The 27,371-nt window shown below is 38.9% G+C and overlaps 2 protein-coding genes across 2 annotated transcripts in view; both read left to right on the forward strand.

The window, feature by feature from the left end:
- DDX52 (DEAD (Asp-Glu-Ala-Asp) box polypeptide 52) overlaps positions 1–5,646 on the forward strand; it is a 32,494-nt gene extending 26,848 nt beyond the window's left edge. The window contains exons 11-14 of the mRNA XM_006833626.1: positions 30–105; positions 550–621; positions 1,226–1,318; positions 5,592–5,646. Coding sequence (XP_006833689.1) covers positions 30–105; positions 550–621; positions 1,226–1,318; positions 5,592–5,646 — 296 coding nt within the window. The remainder of the gene's footprint in view (positions 1–29; positions 106–549; positions 622–1,225; positions 1,319–5,591) is intronic.
- Positions 5,647–9,463: 3,817 nt separating this feature from the next.
- SYNRG (synergin, gamma) overlaps positions 9,464–27,371 on the forward strand; it is a 96,944-nt gene continuing 79,036 nt past the window's right edge. Inside the window, exons 1-3 of the mRNA XM_006832342.1 lie at positions 9,464–9,610; positions 18,060–18,100; positions 23,382–23,500. Coding sequence (XP_006832405.1) covers positions 9,534–9,610; positions 18,060–18,100; positions 23,382–23,500 — 237 coding nt within the window. The 5' untranslated portion in view covers positions 9,464–9,533. The remainder of the gene's footprint in view (positions 9,611–18,059; positions 18,101–23,381; positions 23,501–27,371) is intronic.

Raw genomic sequence — 27,371 nt, forward strand, 5'->3', positions numbered from 1 at the left:
CACGTTCTTTATGGTCTGATTTGTTTTAGGTCGAACTGGAAGAGCAGGGCATAAAGGAAAAGCTGTTACATTTTTCACTGAAGATGATAAACCATTATTAAGAAGGTATGTGTGGAACACTAACTCAGAATTAAGTTGGCAAAATTACGTCATTTTAAGTATCTGTTCCGTTTACAGATAATTTCATCAATTCCAAAATGACTGTGTCCCAAATTCTGTTATTAAAATTTGGAACTTTTCATACTGGTATATTCATTATTAAGTTTCAGACTCACACAGTTTTCCCAGGAGCCATCATTTCATTAAAGTTTCTGAGTAAATAAGTTTAGTGTTAACCACCTGGGTTTGTTTGGCTCAGGCAACGTTATCTCAACATGGTACATGCTTCCCGTGCTCTCATTAACCCAGTGTAATCATGTCTGGTTAGGATAATATATCAGGACACTACCGTTGGGGCAGTTTTAGTTTCTCTTATATTGTACAGAGGTTTTAAGTGCATGCATATCAGCTTAACAAGATAAATACTGTGTTTTGGGGTTTCTTTTTTAGTGTTGCAAATGTTATACAGCAAGCTGGATGTCCTGTACCAGATTACATTAAAAGTTTCAAAAGACTACTAAGGTACAACCCTGAACCTCCCTGGAGCTGCGCTCTCTCCATTTCTCTCAGCATGTACCTTCTTGCTCTCACATTCCCTCGTAAACATTGTAGTTCTAACAATCATATTAATTTTAGTGCATTTTAAGATAAAAAATAATGCTTTTAAGTGTTTGTGAATACTATGTGTTCTTTGCTTGTTTTTCATCTTTGAAATTTCAAGTGTTCTGATTTTTTTTTAATTATTCAGAGTATGTAAAATGTGTTTAGAATTTATTCTAGTTCATAAATATAAGTAAAAAGCAGTGAATTGACCAATTCACCAATCAAAAATTCTAATGTTTGCTGGCATGGGACATAAAGTTGACACTGGCTGTATTTTCAACAGAATTGTGGTGGGGGTTATTTTTTGTTTTGTTTTTGTAATTTAATTGAATTTATCCTCCTTTTAAGTTAGCTCCAAATGCTAATTATTAAATGCTAAAATGGATACGCCCCAGCTTAAAACTGTTAAGTGGTTTAAAAAATGAATTTTATGATGAAGAATCAAAATATTAGTTTTAGTTCTCACTCTTCTAAATTAAGTTGCACTTAATTTAATTCTTTCATCTTACTTTGTTGCTTTCAGCAAAGAAAAGAAAAAAATGGTTAAGAAGCCATTGGAAAGAGAGAGCATTAGTACAACTCCAAAATGTTTCTCAGAAAAAGTGAAGGATAAACAGTAAGTGTATGGTGAGAAAAAGTTGTTTGACTCCATATTATAGTTATGGTAGGCATAACTATTTCCTTAGGATAAATTTTTAGTAATGAAATTGGTGGGCCTGTGGTGCCTTATAAAATGTTATAAAAGGTAGTATGTCTGAAATTGCCTGTGATTTAGAAACTTAGATGATTCAGTCATGGAATTTTTCTGTATCTTCATGTTAATTATTTATTTTTGAAAATATGGTCGATTCACTGTCAACAGAATTGCTAGTACCCAGCATTCTTTCAGTCTGCATCAAGGGATGCCTCTGAGTTCCAGTCGTTACAGCTATTGACTTACATTGAGTATTCCTGAAGGTCCATATTTGGAGCAGGATTTCAGGATAATTTTATTCTTATGGTGACTCATGTAACACCTCTAAAAAGTATTTCTTGGGTCAATTTGTAGTAGGATGTGCACTGGACTACTAGCCACAAGATCAGTGGGTCAAGCCCATCAGCTGCTTGTGGGAGAAAGATGAATGAGGCTTCTACTCCCATAAAGATGACAGCCTCAAAAACCTGTAAGTCAGAACTGAGTGGACAGCACTTAACAAGTAACTGAATAAGTACAAATGAAATTAAAATGATTAAACTTTCAAATATTTTATGTTTATTTATATTCATTTTATTATATCTGTGTTTATTTGTTGCATTTATTTTCCCGAAGTCATTAAACCTTAAAACTTGGTGACACCTTACATTCTGATTGAACTTGATTCCCCATTGTTATTGTTAAGTGCCACCTAGTTGGTTCTGACTCATAGTAACCGAGTATAGGGTTTCCAAGGTATAAATCTTTGCAGGAACAGAAAGCCTCATCTTTCTCCCACAAAGCAACTGGTGGGCTCAAACTGCTGACCTTGTGGTTCACAGTCCAGACTTATCAAACAGAGCCACCAAGCTCTTATTTCCCATCATCAAAATGTCTGTAAGCTCTACATATAAAATAAGTATATTCCAGTTTTCATGCTTTTGTTCACCTTTGCATGCCTAAATTTTCCCTAACATTAAAAACTTAGATTCAAGTTATACCTCCTTAAAACTTTCTTCCAACTATACCAATCCATATCCATCTTTCCCTTCTCTAAACTTATATTTTATTTTAAAATTCTTTTCATTTACACTAATATCCTATTAACAGTTTTTGGAAGAAGTCTCATTTTATACTTTTAATTTTTCCTACCACCACCAAGTGCCTGGCAAGACCATAGGTACTCAGTTAGTGCCTACTTACTTGTTGATGAGAACAGTGTTTCTCATGACTTCCACAGAACAGATTTTAGATAATAGAATTATTAACTTATTTTACAACTGTAGCATTCTCAGTCATTGATGGTACTCTCAGGGAAAAAACAACAATAATACAAAAAACCCACACATAATAAAAAAATTGTTAATCAAGCAATTCTATTCAAGTATATATTAGTTGGTACTGACATAATTTGAGGAGTGCCATTTTTCTTGAATAGTGAAAAGAGTAGAGCTGTTGAGAATATTTTAACCTACTCTTATCAACCTCCTTCCTGGAAATATTGAGTAAAAAAAAGTAGTCCTGTGTCTGTGCTAAAAAACAATGTTTTAAAATCCTCCTAAAATTCAGTTCTAAGCTCCAAGTGCACTACCGTTGAGTCGATTCTGACATTCATATTGTTGTTGGGTGTCGTCAGGTCAGTTCCAACTCATAGCAGCCCTATGAACAATAGAACAAAACATTGCCCAGTCCTGTGTCATCCTCACAATTAGTACATTTGAACCCACTGTTGTTGCCACTGTGTCAATCCATCTTGTTGGGGTCTTACTCTTTTTCACTGACCTTCAACTTTGCCAAGAATGATGTCCTTTTCTTGGGACTGGTCCATCCTGATAACATATCCAAAGTATGAGGGGCAAGTCTCACCATTCTGGCTTCTAAGGAGCATTCTGGCTGTACATCTTCCAATACAGACTTACTTATTCTCTGGCAATCCATGGTACTTTCAGTATTCTTCAACAACACCATAATTCACATGGATCAATTCTTCTTTATTCATTGTCCAACTTTCACGTGCATTTGAGACTATTGAAAATACCATAGCTTAGATCAGGTGCACCTTAGTCCTCAAAGTGATATCTTTGTTCTTGTGCATTTATGAGGTCTCATGTAGCAGATTTGCCTAAGGCAAAATACGTTATTTGATATCTTGACTCTTGCTTTCCTATTTAGGGTGTCCATGGCTGTAAATCTTTGCAGGAGCAAAAAGCCTCTCATCTTTCATAGTGACTTCTTAATAAAATTTTTATTTGAGTTTTTGTTGACAACAGTTGTTGGATGAATTGTGGATTGGTAGAGGGGATTGTCTTGCCTGGCTATCCTGACTGCCTACACTGTCTCAGTAGATTTTATAAGGGTCACAACAAAATTATACATAAGAACCTCATTCTGTGGATTATCTCAAGACTAGGATCATAAATCCAATTCTTCCAGATGTGTTCAGCAACTGATCAAAATTTTTATAAAGACCAGTCAAATAGAGCATAAGATCATGGTTATGTTGGATTTTAATAAGAAAAATAAGTATTTTAATCTTAAATAATTATTTAAATTATTTTTCTATGTATGTAGCATTTGTAGTTTTACAGACATAATGTTTAAAGCTGCACAAAGACTTTTAGGTCATTTGTTATAAATCCCTCTGTTTAACATGCTTCACTTGTCTCTCTGTTTTCTCTGTATTTGAAGACCATATTTGCTAACAATACAAACAAGACCCATCATGATCTGTCTGTAGCTTACCTCTTGGCTACAGATGTTCCTCTAATAAGCCCACCTGTTTCTGTAGACTCTGCTTGTAGGCTGATAATGCTGAAGCCTGTTTCTTTAGCCCCAGTTCCTGACTGAATTACAAGTCTGAGTCCTGTTGTCAATTGAACATTAGAGAAGCACTACAAATTCAACCTGATGGTGGTGTTAAGTACCATTGAATCGGTTCCTCAACCTAGTTTAATGGAGAGAATAATGGAAGAATTCAGAGTTGGAAGAACTGGCTCTGTTCCTACTTTGTGACTCTGAGCAAGTCAGTCTCTCTAAGCATCTTCTCCTCTCTCTCTATAATGGAAATATACCAGCTCTGCCACTTAGGGTTGGTTGGAGGACTAAAGGAGTTAATATACAAAAAAAAAAACAAAAAACTTTTTATTACCATAATATAATATGCAAACATTGAATATTTTCTTTAAACTTGTTTTTCCTTTTCTTATGTTAGTATTAATGGCATTCACCATTCACAAAGTACTGAAGCTAGAAATAACTGGAATCATATTTTAAGTTACTTGCCTTTCATGCAACCAGCTTTGCTAATTTCTATTCATTTTTCTCTGCAAATAACTCCTAGCAATAGTCTCTAGAAGACTAGATTGGCTCTAGAATCATACTGGGGGGTTCATGTGTATGATGATCAGCAGAATACTGAATCACTCTGTGCCTCATTTTCATCATTAGTAATAGTTATAGTAATAAATTGTTATGACGATTACCTACATTATTAATATATGTAAAGTATTTTAACAGTGTCTAGCATTTAATAAGTACTTTAAAAATGTTAACTCTATTGGGTCAGCGTGAGAATCTTTTCATACTGTATATATAGCTGTCCGTGATGTTTCTAGAGCCCTGGTGTGGCGCTGTGGGTTAATGCACTGGACTGCAAGGTCAGTTTGAACCTCAAGGTCAGTGGTTCAAGCTCACCCGCTCTCCTCAGAAACCGTATTCAGTGCCATTTCTAGTCAGAACCGACTCAGCAGCACTTAACAACAACAGCTGTGATGTTTCTGTGTCATTTAGGTGACAAAGACCATGTTTTTGTGTTCCCGGTTTCATATACTTGATACACAATTGTTGAGGGCCCTTGAATCAGTTTCAACTCTGTTCAATTCTGTATAAGGTTTCAAGACTAAATCTTTGAGCCTCATCTTTCTCCTGCAGAGTGGCTGGTGGGCTTCAACCTGTGACTTTGTGGTTCACATTCCATGGTGTTTATGTACAGAGTCACCATGCTCCCTGATACACAGTTGTTGTTAAGTGCAGTTGAGTAGGTTCCAAGGAGCAGCTGATGGGTTTGAACTGCCAACTTTGTGGTTCACAGTCCAGTGCTGATCCTACAGTACCACACCAGGTATCAGTAAATGTTTATTTTTTAGACTTGTAAAATGTTTGCAAATACATCAATGTAGAATTTCTGACTTGACTTTCCCTGCATTCTTTTCTACAGGAAAAAGGTCACTGGTCAGAACAAGAAGAAAGTAGCTCTTGAAGACAGTATTTAAAATGAGACCTTTTAAAAGACTGTCCCAGAAATATAATTGTATAATCCCAGCCTAAGTCTTGATGTCACAGTATACTTCAGGTCATAAAAATCACTTTTATCAAACATTTGAAATCAAATACAAGTACATAGGAGTGGTGAAAATTTATTTATGATTCTGTCAATGTGTCATGTTGTTTCAATTTGTAGGTGATTTTTAAATGGTTACACCATGGAAATAACAGTCATTGACTTTTTCCATGGTTTAAATCCAAAGAGATACTTCTTATAGAAGACCAGAAGCTTATTTAACAACACCCTAATGTGGTGAACTCTTGAGGATTTTTCTCTTCTGGTACAAAGGAATGTGTAAAGCATGCTGTGAAGAGGCATCTGAAACAAAACCTCAAAGTATTGAATGTCCTCCCTTTTTTATGATGGACAAGAAGCAGCATAGGCAGTCTACCAAGAAGCAATGCATTGTTGTCTGTTTTAGTAGTTCTTCATTTATGATGACCTTTTTGGCATAAGCCACAACAAAGAAATAGCTTGTCTGGCTGGTTGGTCAAGTTCTGTAGGATTTTAAAGTCTGGTCTATTAAATAACGTTATACCTCATTGGTAAGGTAGTTCATACTTTACCTGGCATAATGTTGTAACTACAAGATTATGTTCAGCCTCTCATTTTCCATGATTTAGTAAAGCTCACTCTTGTCTCTTTCCATGCATGATAATTTTGGTAGGAAACTGATAAACATTTTATCATGATAGGCAAGAATGTTCCTGTTATTTGATACACCTCTGACTTCATTCCCTGCTTATCTTTCCTCCTTTATACTGTTTTATACTCCACCCATTTAGTAAACAGAATCTCTTTTAAAGATAAAGGAATATGGAATATGATTATACAGTTAATAGAAAATATCAGATCTTCATTGCTAGTTTTACACAATGGAATAAAACATTGACTTTATACATGTAAAGTGCTTCGACTGGTATTTGACATATAAATATTTAGCTATTGTCAATACCATTAAAATACTATATGCGTCTAATAACATTTGAATTATTTCTTTTATTTGCAAGTTTTTGATGGGTAGATTGGAATATTTTGGATGGGTTAAAAATTACTCATCTTTGGAATTTATTTAAATGGAGATCTGTTGCTCCAGGATACAAGGAATATTTATAAGCATGTAGTTTTTTGTTATTGCAAACAAGTCCTTGGCCCATTATATACTCTAAAGACAGGTAAGCTGTTGCCCCCATTATTTGTCAGCTTTGTGACTTTGGATGAGTATTTTCGTACTATTTCAGTTTTTTAGTGTGAAACAAGAATAATGAGTGCCATTTACAACTCAGGATTGGAAGTACCTAGTTCAGTGTCTGACACAAGATCACAACAAATAGTCATGTAACAGACATTTTAGTGTTTACTAGAGACAGATGGTTTGATAACAGTCCCTGTTCTTATTATATGATGGTGGAGATAAGTAAAGGAACAAATAGTGTGGTAAATACTGTGTTAGAAGGAAGACTAGGGTATTGGAACATCAAAGGAGGGTGTCTGACCCAGATTGGGATGTCCTGGGAAGCTTCCCAGAGGTTGCAACTGAATCAGGAGTCAGCAGTTCAAGGAGAATGAAACATTCCAGCAATCACATCTTCTGTGACCCTTGATAATATATGCTTCCTTTATCTGACCTATTTTCTCCCATATTGTCATGTTTACCCTGGTTCCCCCTCTCTCTGGAGTCAGTCAATCAACACATACAATAAGCCTCCACTTAGAGAGCTATTTATTGCAAAACGAGAGTGTACTTCAAAGAGAAAACTAGGTCTGTATCCACTAGTGGAGAAGACCCTGTGGGTTTGGGGTGTCCTAGCTTACAAGGGTATGGTATCTCCTCCAGGGGTAGGTTCTGCCCAGGAAACTGGTCTGGATGGTCCAGGCTGACTAAGTCACCCTTGTTACTGCACAGGCATAGGAATACTTGTTCCCTGATTTCCCAGGTTTTTCGGAGGTAGGCATAATGGTTACAAATGGGACTGCGAACCTCAAGGTAAATAGTTCGAAACTACCAGCTGTTCCACGGGAGAAAAATGAGGTTTTCTGCTCCCGTAAAGATATATAGCTTCGGAAACCCTTTACAGGGTCGCTATGAGTCAGAGCCGACTCCACAGCACTTAACAACAACAACAATGGTAGAGATATACAAAAACCCCTTCAAGGGCATAATTCAGTTAATTTTCTCCCTTCTGTGTTAGTACATACACTTCATAAACCTGCAAGGTGTGTCAGGGATGTTTGTGGTTAGATAACTATTTTGGTTGAACTCCTCCTTCTGATCACTAATAGGGGAGGGTCCTAATCTGTTCCTGACAAACACTCATCATAAGTACTGGAATATTTTGGATGGGTCAAAAATTATTCATCTTCAGAATGAATAATTATACCTGCACCAACTTGTTTTGTCAATGAATTTAGCTGCTTTAGATAAATTGAAACTCTTACACAAATTGCAGGTTTACCTAAGGAGAGAGGTAAAACCAGTGAATAATCATGACAGTACATTCACCGATTCATGAAATTAGCAAGGTCGGAGTCACGTGACGTGATTTTTTTTTTTTAAACTGCTGCCTCTACTACTGGCAGTTTATGACCTGGGTGAATTAGGCTTGAATTTTCTCACGTATATAAAATAGCAGTACTAACTACTAGGAACACAGGATTTTAAAAAATGCACATAAAGTTCCTGACCAGTAATTTGTGCCCAATAAATGGTAGCAGCTAATACAAATTGTTTCCCAGTAAAAGCCCCTATGAAAAATCACAAGTAAAGTAACTACTTGAGGGCTTGAAAAAGTTTGAGCCTTATTCTATTTACAAACTATAGTTTGATCTGTTACATACCACTGAGTTGGATCTGACTCAGCGATCCTGCACAGGATTTCCAAGAACGACTGGATTACTAGTCTAGTGCTTATTCTAGAGCACCACACGAGGTCTCATAGTTTAAGAGGGGAGATGATAAACCCAGAGGGGGTCAGAATAATTATGGAGTAACTCCTTCCAAAACTGGTTTGCAGGGGCCTGAAAGTACAGGAAAAGCATGAATTAAGGGGCCACAGCAGGGCCAAACTAAAGTATACGTTGGAGATTTTGTATGTAAATTAGACATATTTGCTGTTGGTTGGTTTACTGAAAATTGAAATACCGTCTGTCAGCTCCTAGGAATCCGGTTGTGGTGCTGTGGATTAATGCGCTAGACTGCAAGTCGCTCTGAACCACAAGGTCGGAGGTTCAAGCTCACTGGCCCCTCGCAAACCCAAGTACAGGGTCGCTATGGGTCGGAACTGACTCGAAGGCACTTAAGAACAACAATCAGCTCCTAGGGTGGGTACCAAAAGGAAGAGAAGGAGTTGGATGAAAGGTACAGTAGAGTCCAGGCCCCATCCATTCTTTGCGTGTAGATTAACAAAGAACACCCATGTACCATCATCCAGTTTAAAAAATAGGGCTCGAAAAAAATAAAAATAAAAAATAGGGCTCGATCTACTCTTTCAACTAAAGATGATTACATTTGGGACGATAGCGCGTTGCCACTCCGCCGCCAGCTGGGCTCACTAAAGGGCCTTGCCAAGGAATGAATCAGCGCCATTGGAACTGCGCACGAGACCGCCCATCAGCTCTAGAGCTAGAATTACACTTGGGGGACCCCCTGCGGTGGGTGAATCACGTGACAACAATGTGCTGTTCCGCCCTGCCCGGGGGCTAGTGAAATCACGTGGATGGTGGCCCCGCCCCGTCACCCGGTCCACGGCGAGGTGGGGCCTGGCGTTTGCCCCGGAAGTGGCTGTCTTCAGCTGACAGCTGCTCGTAAGGTGGCAGCGGCAGGCCGAGTGCAAGATGGCGTTGCGGCCGGGGTCTGGAGCTGGCGGCGGCGGGGCTGCTGGAGCTGGCACGGGGGCCACCGGGGGAGGCAGGTAGGTGTAAAAGCTGGTCGGAGCGCTGTGGGACACCCCGGCTAAAGCAGGGCTGGTCCCTGCGGTGGCGAGGGATGATTGGCGGTTATGGCGGTTTTCTCCAGTTCCTTTTCTTTGGAACTGGTCAAGGGAAGGGTCGTTCGATAGGGACCTAGGCCCAGGGGTGCGGATGGATCCCCGGAGACCGACTCGTGTTCCGAGCTCGGGACACTGCTGCCTGGGGGAACGGGAACGAGCTCGCGCCCCAGTACGGGAAAGAGGCGAAGGTGAGAGGTCACTCCGGGAGCTGGTACCTAGCCGGAGCTGAGTATGAATGAGGAACCACAACTTAGCTTCTAGTCTTGACCTGGCTGGATCTGAAGTAACCAGAGACCTCTTTCTCAACGTTTGGTCAGGGATACATGTAAGGAAGGCAATAAGAAATCTGATCAGAGAGCTGGAGGAACTGTTTCTAAGATTGTGTATGCTATTTGATTTTGACTCTTTTAGTGTCCTTTCCTTCTTTTTGTTTATGTCTTTTTCACTGGAGAAACTACAGGAAAATCTGAAGACCTTTGAATTAGTTATTGTTTTGCTGTAGGATTCTAATCTTGTAGACTGTAACACTACGCTTGTCAAATTCTTTCTAAAGGTAACAAAAATAAAAATTCACTTTGACAGCAGTTACACAGTTATTGAAACATAGCTTCCAGACTTTTACTTAAGCTTTAGACAAATCTGCCCTTCCTTGTCATTTTTCAGCCTGTAGTTCTCATTTGTTTTTAAGTAACAGCTGGGGGTTTGAACTGTCAACCTTGTTGTTGTTGTTGTGCTGTCCAGTTGATTCCAACGCAGAACGAGTCTGCATAGGGTTTCCAAGGAGCAGCTGGTGGGTTTGATCAGCCAACATTGTGGTTCACAGTCCAGTGCGGGACCAGGAGTCCTACCTTGTGGTTAGCAGTCAGGCACTCATCTTAACAACACCACACCAGGAGTCGGTAGTTCTAATACTCACTCCCCCCGTAAAGGAGATGAGCCCATTTTCATTTAAAGAACTGTTTTATTTTGGAAAATTTTCATCCCACTTCTATAGTGACCTGGTCTGATTTTTGTTTTATTAGCCAGCAAGCACTGGATGGTAAAATTAGGGTTTTTTTTTAATCTTCGGTGTCTTATTTTTGGAAAATTAAGTGTTAGTTTTGTACATGCAATGTTTTAATTATAGAATCATGAACACTTTTGTAGTATAAGGTCTCTGAAATTATCACCTCCTGAAGGTGTATATATCTATAGGTGAGGTAAAAAAGAGCATTTGCTATTCAGTAAACTACCAGTTTGTAGCCCCTTTAATCATTTCCTCTGCACGTCTTTGACTTTCTGTTTTAAACTTATTTTCTCCTCTGTTCCTTAACAAAGCCATTTTTATTGTTTCATTTGAGGTTTTTGGAGGTTTTTTGGTTAAAACTTGATATAACACAACTTCTGGCTAGAGAAGAAAATTAAGTAATAATCTCTTTCTATAAATGATCATAGTTTCTAAAACATACCAAGTTCTGAGAAAAAAAGAAACTTTGAAGAGTTTGGTACTGTAGGCCCAGATTTTTCTTTTCTTTTCTTTCTTACGTGGGAAAGACTTCAGATACAGAAAGTTGAGTGAATCATTCCCTTAGTTCTTAGTCTTTTATCGTCATATGGCCATGGACACAAATGTTTATAAACATGACCTAGGTTTTGATAGAAATTTCGATGTTAAAACATCTCATTTCTTTGTAAATGCAGTAACATCAACATTCTAAAATGTATGAGAGAGAAAATTTTTTGCAATAATACTTACATTGAAAAGTGTATGGGTAAATATGTTACATATACTGGAAATTGGTTCTATGGAAAAGAAAAGTGGTTAGAATGTCCTTACCTTGACAAATGTATGGTGAATGTTATATATACTAGAAGTTTTCTGAGCCTGAAAAATTATGTGCTCAATAAAGAAAAAGTAAGTGAAAATCCCAAAGAGTCCACAAAAAAACTTCTGGAGCTAATAAAGGAATTTAGAAAATTACCAAGTACCAACCAGGTCAACAACAAAAAAATTCACTTGAGTTTTTTATATGCCAGTAATAGAAATCTGAAGGGAAGTTGGGGAAATAATTCCATCTGTAATATCATCTAAGAAAATAGAATACCTAGGAATTAATCTACCCAGGAACTGAACAAATTTATACATTGAAAACTGTAAGATACTGCTGAAAGAGATTCTGAGACTTAAATAAACAGAAAGATGTTCCATGTTGATAGATTGGAAGATTTTATATTGACAAGATGTCAGTGCTACCCAAAGTGATTCAATGCAATCCCAATCAAATTTCCTTCTTTACAGAAATAGCAAACCCAGTCCACAACTTTATATGAAATGGCAGGAGGGCCCAATAGCTAAAACAATGTTGAAAGAGAAGAATAAAGTCGTATTCATGTTTCCTGCTTTTAAAGCACACTGTATACTCCTTGTGTGGCACTGTAGTATAAGCACTCGACCACAAGGTTGGCGGTTCAAACCCACCAGCCGCTCCTCGGAAACCCTATACAGGGTTGCTGTGAGTTGGAACTGACTTGACAGCACTCAACAACAACAAGATATACTCCTGGTGTGGCATTGGCAGTTCAAACCCACCAGCCACCCCTCAGAAACCTTTTAAAGGGTCAGACAATAGTGAGGTTGGCCCAGGATCGGGCACTGTTTCATTCTGTTGTGCATAAGGTCGCTATGAGTCGGCACTGACTCAATGGCACCAAACAACAACAGCAACATGAGTTGGAACTGAGTCGACAGCATGTTAACAGTAACAACAGTATACAACTACAGTAAGCAAAATAGCCTGGTCCTTGTGTAACAGTAGATACATGTTGTCATGTGATATCAAGTCCATTCCCTCTCTTAGTGGCCCTGTACACAACAGAACTATGGCATCCAAGTATTGCTATGTTTGAGCCCATTATTGCTGCCACTGTGTCAGTCAAGTATGATGTCCTTCTCCAGGGATAACGTCTCCTTCTGAACACACGTCCAAAATACAAGAGACAAAGTCTCACCATCCTCACTTCCAAGGACCCTTCTGTCTGTACTTCTTCCAGGATAGATTTGTTTGATCTTCTGGCAGTGCATGGTACTTTCAACATTTCCTTTCAGTACTTGTCATTCACCATCCAACTTTCCTATGCATGTGAGGCATTTGAAAGTACCATGGCTTGGGTCAGGAGCACCTTAGTCCTCAAAGTCACATTTTTGCATTTTAACACTTTAAAGAGGTCTTTTGCAGAAGATTTATCTAATAACTTTTTCTTTTTTTTTTTTCATTTTTTGACTGCTGATTCATTGAGTGTAGATGGTGGATCCAAATAAAATGAAATCTTTGACAACTTCAGTCTTTTTTCCATTTATCATGATATTATTTATTGGTCCAATTGTGAGGATTTTTCATTGTCTTTATATTAAGGTGCAATCCATGCTAAAGGCTTTGATCTTTGATCTTCATCAGTAAGTACTTCAAATCCTTTTTCGTTCCAGCAACAAATAATCGCAGATTATTGAGTCTTCCTTTAATCTGATGCCATGGTCTTCTTCATATAATCCAATCTCTTGGATTATTTGCTCAGTGCGCAGATTAAATAAGTATGGTGAAAGAATACAACCTTAACTCAAACCTTTCCTGGTTATTAAAAAATTCAGTGATATTTCAGCTGGCCCATTCAGTTGGACAGAGGGATCAAGAGATTGACAGAGATGTGGAAAATGATAGAGCACATTAAGGGAACAGCAGATAGCTCAGGTTAACTGTGGCAACAAGTCGGAGAGGAGAGTTTTACGAGAGAAAACTGACAAAAGGAAATCATACCAAAATGTGAGAGGGCCTTGAGTATAACGTAATGAAATACAATTTAAGGGGGAGCTGTAGGACAAGCATTGGACCACAAGGTCCTTTTGAATCTCAAGGTCGGTGGTTCAAACTCACCAGCTGCTCCTCAGAAACCCTATACAGGGTCGCCATGAGTCAGAACCAACTTAGTGGCACTTATTTTCAGTCCCAGTGTGTCCGCATAAAAATGAGCCGTTAGGAGGATGAATTGGTACAGTGACAGCAGCAGTGGGCGCAAGTGTAACGATTGTGAGGTTGGTGGAGGATCGGGCAGTATTTTGTTCTGTTGTACGTAGTGTTTCTATGAGTCAGAACTGACTCAGTGGCAGCTAACAAGGACAACAAAGGAAAATGCACCTCACTGTGCTGCATGAGGTGCATTAGAAGGGTTAGAGTCTGGAGGTGGAACTGTCCTTCAGGAAGTTTTCATGGGAGTCCAGGCCTGAGAAGTTAAGGGCTGATCTAAGTTAGTAGCAAGCAAACCTAACTGAAAAGAAAGGATGCATGAAGTAGGACTGCGACAAGTAGCGCTTACTAAAACATTAATAATAATTACTGGGTTTATCTTTGAAATCAAATTGTTGGTCATTTTGTTACTTACTTTTTGACCAAGCTTTTCTCTCTTATCAGTATCTTAGCTACTTATCGTAACCATCTTTAAACATGTTGACATCTAAGAATTTCAGAGAATAGGTCACTAAGTAGTTTAGGTTGGTAAATTTTTACCTGGAATAAATTATGTTTGTCAGTAGTGTTTTTAATTTCATTTTTGTTTGTTTTGTTTTTAAAAGATGAACCTTTATACATCTCTTCTTGTCTTTTTAATTGTCTTGAGACCTTGACAAACTTACAGTTCTGCTGTCCTCAATTGACAGAAGACACCTGAGAGGGTCCTTAAGGAATTGCCTAGCATCTCACAGTTACATTAATGCAGAGCTGGAACAAGGAAAATATTACTCAAGTTCCAGTTTTTTACTAGCCACTAAGCCATCGCTATGAGTTGGAACCGATTTCATGTCACTTAACACCAACAAGAAGTCATATTGGGAGTCCTGCTGTGATGCTGTAATCAGCACTGGGTTACTAACCACAAGGTTGGTGATTCAAACCCACCAGCCACTCCTCGGAGACCCTATACAGGGTCGCTATGAGTAGGAACTGACTCAACAGCACTTAACAACAACAATGGCAGCGGGCCATATTGGTAATTTTAGTTCTTAAGGCTGATTTTGAGAAATCTTGACAGGTTGACTACTTTAAATGCTTTGTCCTTAAAGTTTATAAATTGTTGTATATGAGAAATTAAAAAAAAAAAAAAGAGTTCTACCAAATTTCATCTTGAAATTTAAACATTTTGTCCAATTATCACATTATTTAGCTAGTCCATCTGTGTGCCATTCAGAAAAGTTGTTCAATGTTCAGGCCCCCTTTAGGGGCAAGCCTGTTTGTCAGTAGCCAAATGTGTTGATGAGCCAGATCCTCCACGAGTCTAAGGTCCAGCCACCTGCAGTGGTTCAGTCAGGTGAGGCGTATACATAACTGGGCCCATCCCACTAGAACGTAAACTGCCTTATAAAAATTTTTAAAAAAACATCATAACATGTTAGAGGTAAAAGACTCTAGAGTTTGGTTTTTATCCTTTTTCCTGAAGAGGGAAGGCATGTAGTAGAAAAATTGAAGGACACGTAAATCTGGCATACAATTCCTGGCTTTCACTGAACTTTGTAAATCACCTATCTGGAAACCCCTCTAGATCTGTAATTCTCACAGTAAGAACCTTTCCTACTCAGTTGCTGTCAAGTTGATTCCAACTCATGGCAACCCTACCCAAGTGTGTCAGAATAGAACTGTGCTCCATGGGGTTTCCTTGGCTATAATCTATATGGAAGCAGATCACCAGGTCTTTTCTTCTGCAGTACACTGGGAGGGTTCAAACTGCCAAACTAGGTTAGTAGTTTTCACCATCTAGGAACCTCCAGTCTCAGAAAAAGAAGTCTTTCCTTCTCAAAGTAAATGTCATTTGCTACCATGCTATGTTAATCCTGTTCCCTCAAAGACCTGGTTTTATCTTAAATCTTTCTTCCTGTAGATCTCTTCTTTTTCCTCTGTTCAAACTGCTCACTCAAAGATCACCATTTTCCAAAATAGTGATTTATTTGTTAATCCTCATTTCTTATCAGCTTTTCTACAGCATTAAAAAACCAAACCCCCCTATGCCATGGAGTCAATTCCAACTCATAGTGAGCCTTTAGGACAGAGTAGAGATGCCTCAGAGGGTCTCCAAGACTGTAATCTTTATGGAAGCAGACTGCCACATCTTTCCCTGGCAGAGCAGCTGGTGGGTTCAAGCCGCTGACCTTTTGGTTAGCAGCCAAACACTTAAGCACTGCACCACCAGGGCTCCTTTTTTGCTACAGCATTCACCTAACTAAAGCCATTGCCATCAAGTTGAAATTCCAACTAGAGGACAGAGTAACACTGCCTCATAGGGTTTCCAAGCTGTCATCTTTATGGAAGCAGACTGCCACAGTCTTCTCCTACTAAGCAACTAGTGGGTTTGAACCGCCAGTCTTTTGTCTAGAGTCCAGTGCTTAACCACTGCACCACAAGGCAGATTTTCTACAGTGTTGTTGTTAAGTGTCATTGAGTCAGTTCTGACTTATAGCTCTCCTGTATAGGGTTTCTGAGGAGTTCCTGATGGGTTTGAACTGCCAACCTTACAGGTAGCAGTCCAGTGCTTAACCTGTAGCGCCACACTAGACACTTCTTCTTTCTTCCTGATATGCTATCCCTTCTCAGTTATAATGAGCTCCTTTGGTTCTCAGTGACTATTGCTGTAGGAATTCTTCAAGGTTGTTCTTATCTTCTCACTATATATATTTGTTGTTGTTGTTGTTAAGTGCCATCGAGTCGATTCCAACCCATAGCGACCCTGTATAGGGTTTCCAAGGAGCAGCTGGTGAGCTTTATATATATTTACCTTCCCTTTTATCTGCAAACAAAACTTAATTTATTTTTTTAATCACTATTTAAAAGAACCTACTGCAAGGTCGGTTTGAACTTCAGGTTCACAGTTCGAACTCACTAGCCGCTCCTCAGAAACCCTATACAGGGTGGCTGTGAGTCAGAACCAACTCAGTGGCAATAACAACAACAAAACTAAATTTGGAGTCATTGAGTGATGCAAAATATTAATGTGCTTGGCTGCTAACTGAAAGTCTGGAGGTTTGAGCCCACCCAGAGTGACCACAGAAGAAAGTTGTAGGGATCTACTTCTGAACAATCAGCAGTTGAAACCCCAAGGAGCATAGTCCTGCTCTAACACACAGGGGGTCACCAGGAGTCAGAGGCGACTTGACAGGAACGGGTTAAGTTAGATTCATCTTGGTCTTTCTTACTTCCTTTCTCCTTGCCTCTTAGAGTGCTCCTTGCCGACATCACCATTCCTGCTTGTCTTCCCATACCTCTGTCTTTACACTGGGTTCCTGTTTTCAGCAAGCAACATCATCATCCTTGTACTTGCTCAGGCTCAGAATTCCAGCAAAATCTTAAACTCTTTCTGCTTTTTCACTACAGTTCCCCATTCTGGCAGTTGGCAAGTCCCATTGATTCTGTCTTTTAGATATCTTTCATTCACTTTTCTTTTCCATTCTCATTACTCTAGTTACAATCCCTTTCATCTCTTGTTAAGATTCCTGTGATAGCTGCTTAGCTGGGTCTTTATATTTCAAGGTACCTCTCTGCTATACCCTGCTACCAGAATAACTTCCTAAAGCACATTCCAATCCTGTTACTCTCCTACTTAAAAACCTCTGACACCTTATATACTATTCAAAATAAAGTTAAGCATTCTAAAGGCCATCTACAATTTGCTTACAGCCTCAAAAGCCATATACAGGGTTGCTATGAGTTGGACCTGACTTGATGGCACCTAACAACAACAACAATTTGCTTATTTTTCTATATTCAACCTAAATCATTTCTGGACTCCAAGCATTTGCTCGAGCTATATATTGTGTCTCTCACTTCCCTTAACATTTAGCTCAAAAACCACCTCCACAAAACCTTCCGAGATAATGACTTTTCAAAATTATGCTTTCTTTTCCTCTCTATTGGTTGGACCTCTGTCTTAGCATTTAGCACATTCTGTCTGTGTTGTGTTCATTTCTGACATCAATTTCTTCAACAAGATTGCAAACTAACTCATCCCTTTCATGTAGTAGGTAGGTACTCAGTCAATTTAATGAATTTAATCTCATCCAACCCTGTCATTTTATAGATGGGGAAATTGAAGCCAGGATGGTCACACAGTGAAAGATCCAGGACTAGTTACTAGGTCTTCTGTCTTCTGGCTCACAAGTTTTCCTACGTAATAGCTTGTTAACACAGTTGTGCATCTCCTGACTGTTCTGTCTGTATTGAGCTTAGACCATTCAGTATTGTACTACAGAACATACACCAAGGCCTCTTTACCGTTCTCTCATTTATGTAAAGGATTATGTTTTCTTTGAAATGTTTGTGCATATGAATATCATAATTCATTTCTATTCTGTTTTCAGCTTCTTGTTTTCGGTTGCAAGTGGAATAAGACCCCCTCAAGGTATGTCAAAGCTTAAGTTTTACTTTTTCACTTTTATATTTTTTAACTTAGGGATTAAATGGCAAAATGGTAAGTCCTATTGCTGCCAAATAGAGTAAAGTGTTCCTATAGCTTTGAACCTATATGAGTTATTCTTAACATTTCTTAACATTTTTCTAATTTAGAGTGTAATAAGTATCACTCCTCACTTCTCTCAGACTCCCCTAAATGTTAGCTTGTTCTTTCAGGACAAGAATGTTAAGAGCAGGTGACAAAAATGAAATGACCTATAATTCTCTAAATGATGTCTTCCTCCTTCTAGTCTTCTGCTAGATTATACGCTTCAGAGGGCAGGTACCATGTTTGCCTTATGCTTGGATCTTCAGTACCCAGCATGCGGATGGCACATAATAGGTTCTTTAGAGATGCTTGTCTAATAAATCAATGAAGCTCTTTTTTAGTTATTTTATGCTATCAGTTTTTCTTTCTGTGAATTTAGTCTCACCATTGAAAATCAACAAACAAAACACTTGTCATCAAGTCAGCTCCAACTCATGGTGGCAACCCTGCGATTATCAGAGTACATATGTGCTCCATAGGATTCTCAGTTTTTCAGAATTAGACTGCTAGGTCTTTCTTACAAGGTGCCTCTGAGTAGATTCGAACCTCTACCTTTTTGGTTAATATCTGAGTGTATTAATCATTTATACCACCCAGGGACTCTGGTCTTACTATAATCACAAACATTATAAAAAGATTACATATTCTGATTCCATTTAAACCAGTTAAGTCTCAATTTGATTCTTAGGCATTTCTCCATTAAGTATATCTGTTCCCTCTTGATTTTAGACAAGGGCCCAGCTGTACCAATTCTAGCCTTGTCTTCAAGTAAATACCAGTGAAGGGATGGTATCTTGCCCCATGCTGCTGTGTGACAAGGACATAGTGCTGAAGGACGACTTTATCTGGCCTTAACCTCTCTTGCTGCTTCCTATTCACTGCACACAACTCTGCCCCCAAGGTGCTTCTGAAAATTGGCCCTTCCGTCTCACAAAGCAGTGTTGATGGGTTCTGTATGGTAAACGTGATAGAGAAACAGACTCCGAACTCAGAAACTAACAGAGGAAAAATAAAGCAGCTCAGTAGCATGTGGTCAGTGACTCATACTGACTTTGTCTCCATTTATAATCAGCATTGGAGGTTGAATTTCAGGTAAATTTTTCCAAAGGTCAGTTGTATTCTTTTCATTGTGTCCTCGTATATGCATTATTTAACCTATCTGTAGTAAGCTGTGTCCCAGATTTAGGTCAAGCAGTTTGAGATCTTGTTTTCTACAGAATGGCACTGCTGAGTTAATCTGTTCATTATCCTAGTTCATTATTTTTCATTTTTACAAAATTTCAAATAAAAATCTACATATGGAATGAAAAAATAGGATAGAAAGAGATCGTAAAAAAAACCCTTCCAAGTCTGAGACTCAAGGGTAATTTATGAGCAGGCTTGTGGTCTTGCTGGTGACCACGTTGGTCTACCGATAAGGGGAAGCGGGGGAAAAACAGCAGTGAAGTTGTGAGCTAAGTCCAACCACGTTCAGTAGACTCCTATCAAACTAGGTTGAGACCTAGTTGGCCAGCAGTATGGCGAGACCTGGGGACTCCTGGGCCCAGGGACAGGGACATGGCCACAGAGGACTAGAGGGGAGAATGAAGCATCCGGCTGATATGAAGTGAAGGGAGATGCACAAGAACACCCATACATGCAGATAGGACCTATTTGACCTGGCTTCAATGGCTGAATGATCAGAACTCGACTAAAAGAAGAAAGAAGAGGGAAAAAAGAATAATCTGCTACAATTTGATGAACTTGACCTATACTTATGGATGCAGTAGCTCAAAAGAGGGAATGAATCTTTACAGTGAGGATCGTTCCCACCTCCTTGGAACACAGGGTTGACAGGGATGGGCAACTGAGACATTGGCTATCCAAAATGAGGGGTTGGGGGCTACAAAGGCAAGAAGTGACTGGCTTACAAGCTTTCAAGAGAGAGCCTAGTTCCAGAGGGTGCGAGGAAGGTAGAATCTACTGAGTAGTTTCCAGCCTTTCTGAACAGGACTGGTGAAAGGAGATGGGGCTAAGACTCTTGTGGCTCAATAGTGAATAATTGTTATCAGGACTGTCTGTGAGTGTTGCAAATGTAAAGGTGTAGATATAACAAAAGGAGGGGAGTGGTTGATCTTGCAGACCAGGAGTGAAGGATCCTGGGACCATCAAGGGAGAAGAGCTGACTCCGGGACCCTATCCAGAGAAGCACTGATGCCAGAGATGGAGGCCCAGATGATGATGTGGAGAGATGAAGCTGCTGGGAACTCTGGACTCGGGGAGGTAAAGGGGCTGTGTGCTGACGGCCAGGGGGCAGGCCTACAGGGTATACCCATTGGTTGTTTAAATGGTTATATATTCCTGAGTGCTTCGGTGTGTATCCAAAAAAAAAAAACAGGGAATGGAAGCAAATCCTGTTGAATGATGATATACATGGAGGGGATTGTAATCATTGTAATGAAACAAAATACAATAGGATGAATGTAAAGGTGATATTCTCCCATGTAAACTGTAGCTCAATTCACAATAAAAACTTAAAAAAAAAATCCTAAAAGTTGTCTGATGTTTTTTCTTCTGGAATTTGGAATTGTTTTTTTTTTTTTTTTGGTAAAACAGTTTCTAATATATCGAAGTATATTAGTATGAATATGGAATAATGCAGGGAAGCATCAAAGATAGAGTACACAGAGTCACTGTCCCAAAAAGAATCAGTCAGTGTTGTTCAGCCATTTTAGAAGGTAGTATATTATCAAGAATTGATGATACTGAAGGAAGAATTTCAAGTTGCACTGAAGGCACAAGTGAAAAGCAAGTCTCCAAGAATTAACAGAATACCCACTGAGATGTTTGGACAAACCAATGTAGTACTGGAAGTGCTCAGTCATTTATGCCAAAAAATTTGGAAGACAGCTACCTGACCAGCTAACTGGAAGAGATCCATAATCATGCCCATTTCGAAGAAAGGTGATCCAGTGGAATGCAGAAATGATCAAACAACGTCTTTATTATCAAACATAAGCAGAATTTTGCTGAAGATAATTCTAAAGTGGCTACAGCGGTACATCAACAGGAAACTTCCAGAAATTCCAGTCAGATTCAGAAGAGGCTGTGAAACGAGAGATGTTACTGATGTTGAATGGCTTTTAGCTGAAAGCAGAGAATACTATAGTCTTTAGGGAACATCCAAGTCAATTGGCATAACACTCCAAAAAGACAGTGATCTGCATTCTACTTTAGTGAATAGTTACTGGAGGCTTAAAAGCTTGTGAGTGGGCATGTAGGGTGCAACTATTGGTCTCTCCCCATCTGGAGCAAAGAAGAGTGAAGAAAATCAAAGATGCAAGGAAACAGTTCAAACAACTAATGGACCGTGTGAATACCATGAGATCAGAAGAATTACATGGTGCTTGGTTGTCCCTTCTGAAAGGGATCGCAATAGAAGTCCTGAATAAAGTGGAAGAAAATGTGGAACTAAACTCACATATGCATGTGAAAGTTGAACAGTGAATAAGGAAGACCATAGAAGAATTGATGCATTTGAGTTACGGTGTTGGAGGAGAATATTAGAAGTACCATGGGCTGCCAAAAGAACAAACCTATCTGTGTTGGAAGAGATGCAACCGGAATGCTCTTTGGAAGCCAGGATGGCCTAACTTCGTCTCCCATACTTCAAACATATTGTCAGGAGGGGCCAGTCCTTGGAGATGGACATCATACTTGGTAAGGGGGGTCAGAGAGGAAGACCCCCAACAAGATGGATTGGCATAGCGGCAGCAGAATGGGCTCAGATGTAGCAATGATTGTACTGGAGAGTGTTTCATTTTGTTGTGCGTAAAAGTTATTATGAGTTGGCACCTAACAACAACAAACTCAAAATAGTCAAAAACAAACAAATAGGCTTTTTGGTCTGGTAGAGACTGGTGGAACCCTTGACACTATGGATCTTAGATACTCTTCAAGCCTGGAAATGAAATAACTCCTGTGGCTCAACTTCCAACTTCTGAAGTAAATAGTATACTTTATATGGTAGTTGATGGCTGTTTTGTGATAAATGCTATATTAACTATTCCTGTAGTGAAAAGGAAAAAGAATAATTGTTTATTAGGTACTAAAACTGTTTCACTGATGAGAAACTGAGGCACTGAAAGACATGGCACTTGTAGGCAGCCTTAAGGTGTAATTGAACCCTCCAGCCACTCCTTGGAAACCATATACAGGGTCACTGTGATTCGGAACCAACTCGATGGCACTTAACACCAGCAACACTGTATTAGTTATCTGTTGCTACGTTAAAGAATTACTCCAAAACTTCAAACAATAAATATCTATAATTTCACACTGTGTCTGTGAGTCAGGAATTGGGAAGCAACTTTGCTGGATGGTTTTGGTTCGAATTCTCATAAGACTGCAAGGTGTTGTCTAGCACTTGAAGTCATCTGAAGGCTTGATGTTGCTGGAAGACCTGCCTCCAAGATGGCTCACTAACGTGGATGGCAGGAGGGCTCCATGCCTCACCATATGCACTTCCTGCTTATTGTCATAATGCAGTAGTGGCTTTCCTCAGAGCAAGTGATCCAAGAGAGAAAGGAGAAAACTGCAGTGTCTTTTAATAACCTAACTTCAGAAGCTATATACCATCTTTTCCACTGTATCCTATTAGTTAGATTGGTCAGTCCTGTTCATTATAGGACTCCTGATATGGCACTGTAGGATCAGCACTAGACTGCGAACCACAAGGGGGGCAGTTCAAATGCACCAGCTGCTCCTCAGAAACCCTCTACAGGGTCGCTGTGAGTCACAACCGATTTGATGGCCCTTCACAACAATTTATTAAAGAAGGGAAAATACAAGGGTGTGACTACCAAGAGACAGAAGTCATTCCGGGCCATCTTGATGGCGTAATACCACAATGAAGCCATACTATTAACCTTTTAAATTAAAATTGATGAAAACTTAATAGAAAATTCATTTTTAGAAATTCTATTGAATAGGCATTATTATCCTTGTTTTACAGATAGAATTTTGTAACTTGCCCAAGATCGCACAGCTGGGTAAGTGATAGAGTTGGAATTCAATCTCACGTTTACTTCAGAACTGAAGTGCTTTCTCCACTACAGGGTGCTGCCCCCTCAAGTAACAAGTCCTTCATGTGCTTACAGTTTTAAGAAATTGAGTTCAATGATGCCTTTCTGTTTTTCATCAGGTTTGATGTCTATGCAGCAACAAGGATTTCCTGTGGTCTCTGTCATGCAGCCTAATATGCAAGGCATGATGGGAATGAATTACAGCTCTCAGATGTCCCAAGGACCTATTGCTATGCAGGTACTTGCTGCTTTATCTGATGGTTTAGTTGTTTTTTGTCATATGTAAATATACTAAGCTGAGTGTTATATTAAGAAATAAGTATAGTCTGTCTGTCTATTAGATGACTCCCTTCAAAATTAATTGAAGATGTGTCCATCAGAATGAGAAAAAGCAAGAGAAACCATTTAGGGGAAATCTGGTGACTTCTTTATTTTGATACTGGCTTAGACGAATTTAGAATGATCTGTTAGAACATTTAGGGTACTCATTCCATGAAGTAGCATTGGTAGAAGAAGTAGAACTCCTCTCATGACAGAAGTGTCATTGCTTGGAAGACTGAGAGCCTATACTAATTGTTGTTGTTAAGAGCCATCGAGTCAGTTCTGACTGACAGTGATCCTGTATAGGGTTTCCTGGGAGCAGTGGGTGGGTTTAAACCACTGACCATGCAGTTAGCAGTCCACTGCTTATCATACAGCACCACACCAGGACTCCTTAATAATTGTTCTTAAATGTTGTCGAGCCATTTCTGACCCATGCAACTCTGTGTAGGGTTTCTGAGGAGCAGCTGGTGGGTTTGAACTGTCGACTTTGTGTTCACATTCCAGTGCTGATCCGACAGCGCCACACCAAAAGTCCTCCTTAATAATTACTATTCTTTACACTCTTAAATTATTTCATTGATGATAATTATAACTTTTTAAAGTGGTGGTGTCATAGTTTTGCTGCTAAACAAAAATACCACAAGCAGATGGCTTTAATGAACAGAAATTTATTCTCTTAGTTTAAAAGGCTAGAAGTCCAAATTCAGGGCGCCAGGTCCATGGGCAGATGTTCTGTCTCTGTCAGTTCTCGGGGGAAGGTCCTTGTCATCACTCTTCCTCAGGATGTAGGTGTTTCTTACTGTAGGGGCTCTAGGTCAAAAGGATGCTCTTTACTACTGACTCTTCTTCTGATCTTGCCTACTTATGTCATCTCTTTCGTATCACAAAAGAAATACAAGGGGTTTCAAAAGTGCATATAAAAATGGAATAAAAAAAATGGAATTTTTCCACAAAGACTCATAAACTCAAGGTCCAACCTAATCTTGTAGATTATCTCCTGCCTCTTTAACATCCAGTTGTTGTTAGTTATTAGATGCCATCACAGCGACCCTACGTACAACAGAACAAAACACTGCCTACTCTTGTGCCAGGCTTACAGTTGTTTGAGCCCATTGTTGCCGCCAATGTGAATATTCCATGTTTTCATTGATCCTTCACTTTACCAAGCTTGATGCCCTTCTAACAACATGTCCAAAGAATGATAGATGAAGTCTCGCCATTGTCATTTACCAGGAACATTCTGGCAGTCCATGGTACTTTCAATATTCTTCACCAGCACCATAATTCACATGCATCGATTCTTTTCCGGTCTTCCTTATTCATTGTCCAACTTCCATATGCATATGAGGCTATTGAAAATACCATGGCTTGAGTCAGGGGCATCTTAGTATTCAAACTGACATTTTTACTCTTGAACACTTTAAAGAGATCTTATGCATCAGTCTACCTAATGAAATATGTCATTATTTCTTGACTACTACTTCTTGAGTGTTGATTATGGATCCAAACAAAATGAAGTCTTTGACAGCTTCAATCTTTTCTGTTTATCATGTAACCTTCTGATCAAATTGTAAGGATTTTCATTTTCTTTACCTTGAGTTGCAATCCATACTGAAGGCTGTAGTCTTTGATCTTCATCAGTTTTTCAAGTCCTCTTTACTTCCAGCAAGCAAAGTTGTATCATCTGCATATAATAAGATGTTAATGAGTCTTCCAATCCCAAAGCCACATTTTTCTTCAATAATCCAGCCTCTTAGATTATTAGCTCAGCATACAGATTGAATAAGTATGGTGAAAGGATACAACCTTGAGGTATACCTTTCCTGATGGTAAACCATTCGCTATCTCCCCATTCTGTTCAAATGACTGCCTCTTGGCCTATGTACAAGCTCCTCAAGAACACAATTAAGTGTTCTAGAATTCCCATGATTCACGATGTTATCCTTATCTTGTTAGATCCACACAGTCGAATCACAAAGATCTTTGTGGTATTATTAGCTTTCAGCCAAGATCCATCTGATGTCAGCAATGGTATCTCTCATTCCACATCCTCTGTCTGAATCCGACTTGAATTTCTGGCAACTCGTTGTTGATGTACTGCTACAACCATTTTTGAATTATCTTCAGCAAAATTTTACTTTCATGGGATATTAATCATAATTATTCAACAATTTCTGCATTCCATTGGGTCACCACTTTGCGGAGTGGGCACAGATATGTATTTCTTCCAATCAGTTGGCCAGGTAGCTGTCTTCCAAACTTCTTGGCATTGACATGTGAGTGCCTTCAGTGCTGCATCAGTTTGTAGAAACATTTTATTGGTATTCCATCAGTTCCTGTAGCCGTTTTTCACCAATTCCTTCAGTGCAGCTGTAACTTCTTCCTTCAGTACCACAGGCTCTTGTCATATGATACCTCCTGAAGTGGTTGAACATTGACCAGTTCTTTTTGATGCAGTAACCTGTGTATTCCTTCCATCTTCTCACGGTGCTTCCTGTGTCATCCACTGTTTTATCCATAGAAACCTTCAATATTTCAACCTGAGGCTTAAATTTTTTATTTCAGTTCTTTCAGCTTGAAAAATGCTGAGCTTATTCTTTCCTTTTGGTTTTCTAACTCCATGTCGTTTATATTTCATTATGACAATCTGTTTTCTCAAGCTGCCCTTTGAAATCTTCTGTTCCACCCTTTTACCTCATTTCTTCAATTTGCTTTAACATCTCTACTGTGGAGAACAAGTTTCAGAGTCTCTCTTACCTCCATTTTGATCTTTTTTTCTTTCTTGTTTTCTTAATGACCTTTTGCTTTCTCATGTATGATGTTCTTAATATCATCCTATAAATCCTATGGTCTTTGGTCTTTAGTGTTTAATGCATCAAATCTGTTCATGAGAGATGATCTCTAAATTCAGGTGGGAAATTCTCAGGGTTCTATTTTGGCTCTTGTACACTTGTTTTAATTTTCTTCAGTTTTAGTCTGAAATTGTATATGAGCAATATATGGTCTGTTCCAGTCTACCACTGACCTTGTTTTGGCTGATGACATTGAACTTCTCAATCGTCTCTCCCCACAGATGTAGTCAGTTTGATTCATGTGTATTCCAGATGGTAAGATCCACATGTATAGTTGGCCATTTATGTTGTTAAAAAAAGGTATTCACAATGAAAAAGTCAGTGATTTCACAAAATTTTATCATGTGCTCTCCAGCATCATTTCTATCACTATAACTACTGATCCTTACTCTTTGTGTCCAACTTTTGCATTCCAATCACCAGTAATTATAAATACATCTTGACTGCCTGTTTGATCCATTTTTTGACAGAAGAAGTTAGTTGAATTCTTAAATTTCATCATCACTGACTAGTGTTCAGTATGTAAACTTGAATGATAGTGGTATTAGCTGGTCTTCCTTGTAGGCACATAAATATTGAGCTATCACAGGTAACACTGTACTTAAAATAGATCTTGAAATGTATTTTTTGATGATGAATGAATGCGACACCATTCCTCTTCAATTTGTCATTCTTGGAATATAATTGTCCAAGTCAAACCATGTTACTGACCTTTTCGGAATATCCATTTCAGCTCACTAATGCGTAGGATATTAGTCTTTATGTGTCCCATTTAATTTTGAAGGTTTCCAATTTTCCTAGATTTATACTTTGTACATTCCATGTTCCAATTATTAATGAATGCTTGCAGCTGTTTCTTCTTATTTTGAGTTGTGCCCCATCAACAAATGAAGGTTTCAAAGCTTTACTCCATCTACATCATTAAGGTCTACT

This window comes from Chrysochloris asiatica, unplaced genomic scaffold (genome assembly GCF_000296735.1).
Source record: "Chrysochloris asiatica unplaced genomic scaffold, ChrAsi1.0 scaffold00007, whole genome shotgun sequence".
Classification (NCBI taxonomy): Eukaryota; Metazoa; Chordata; class Mammalia; order Afrosoricida; family Chrysochloridae; genus Chrysochloris; species Chrysochloris asiatica.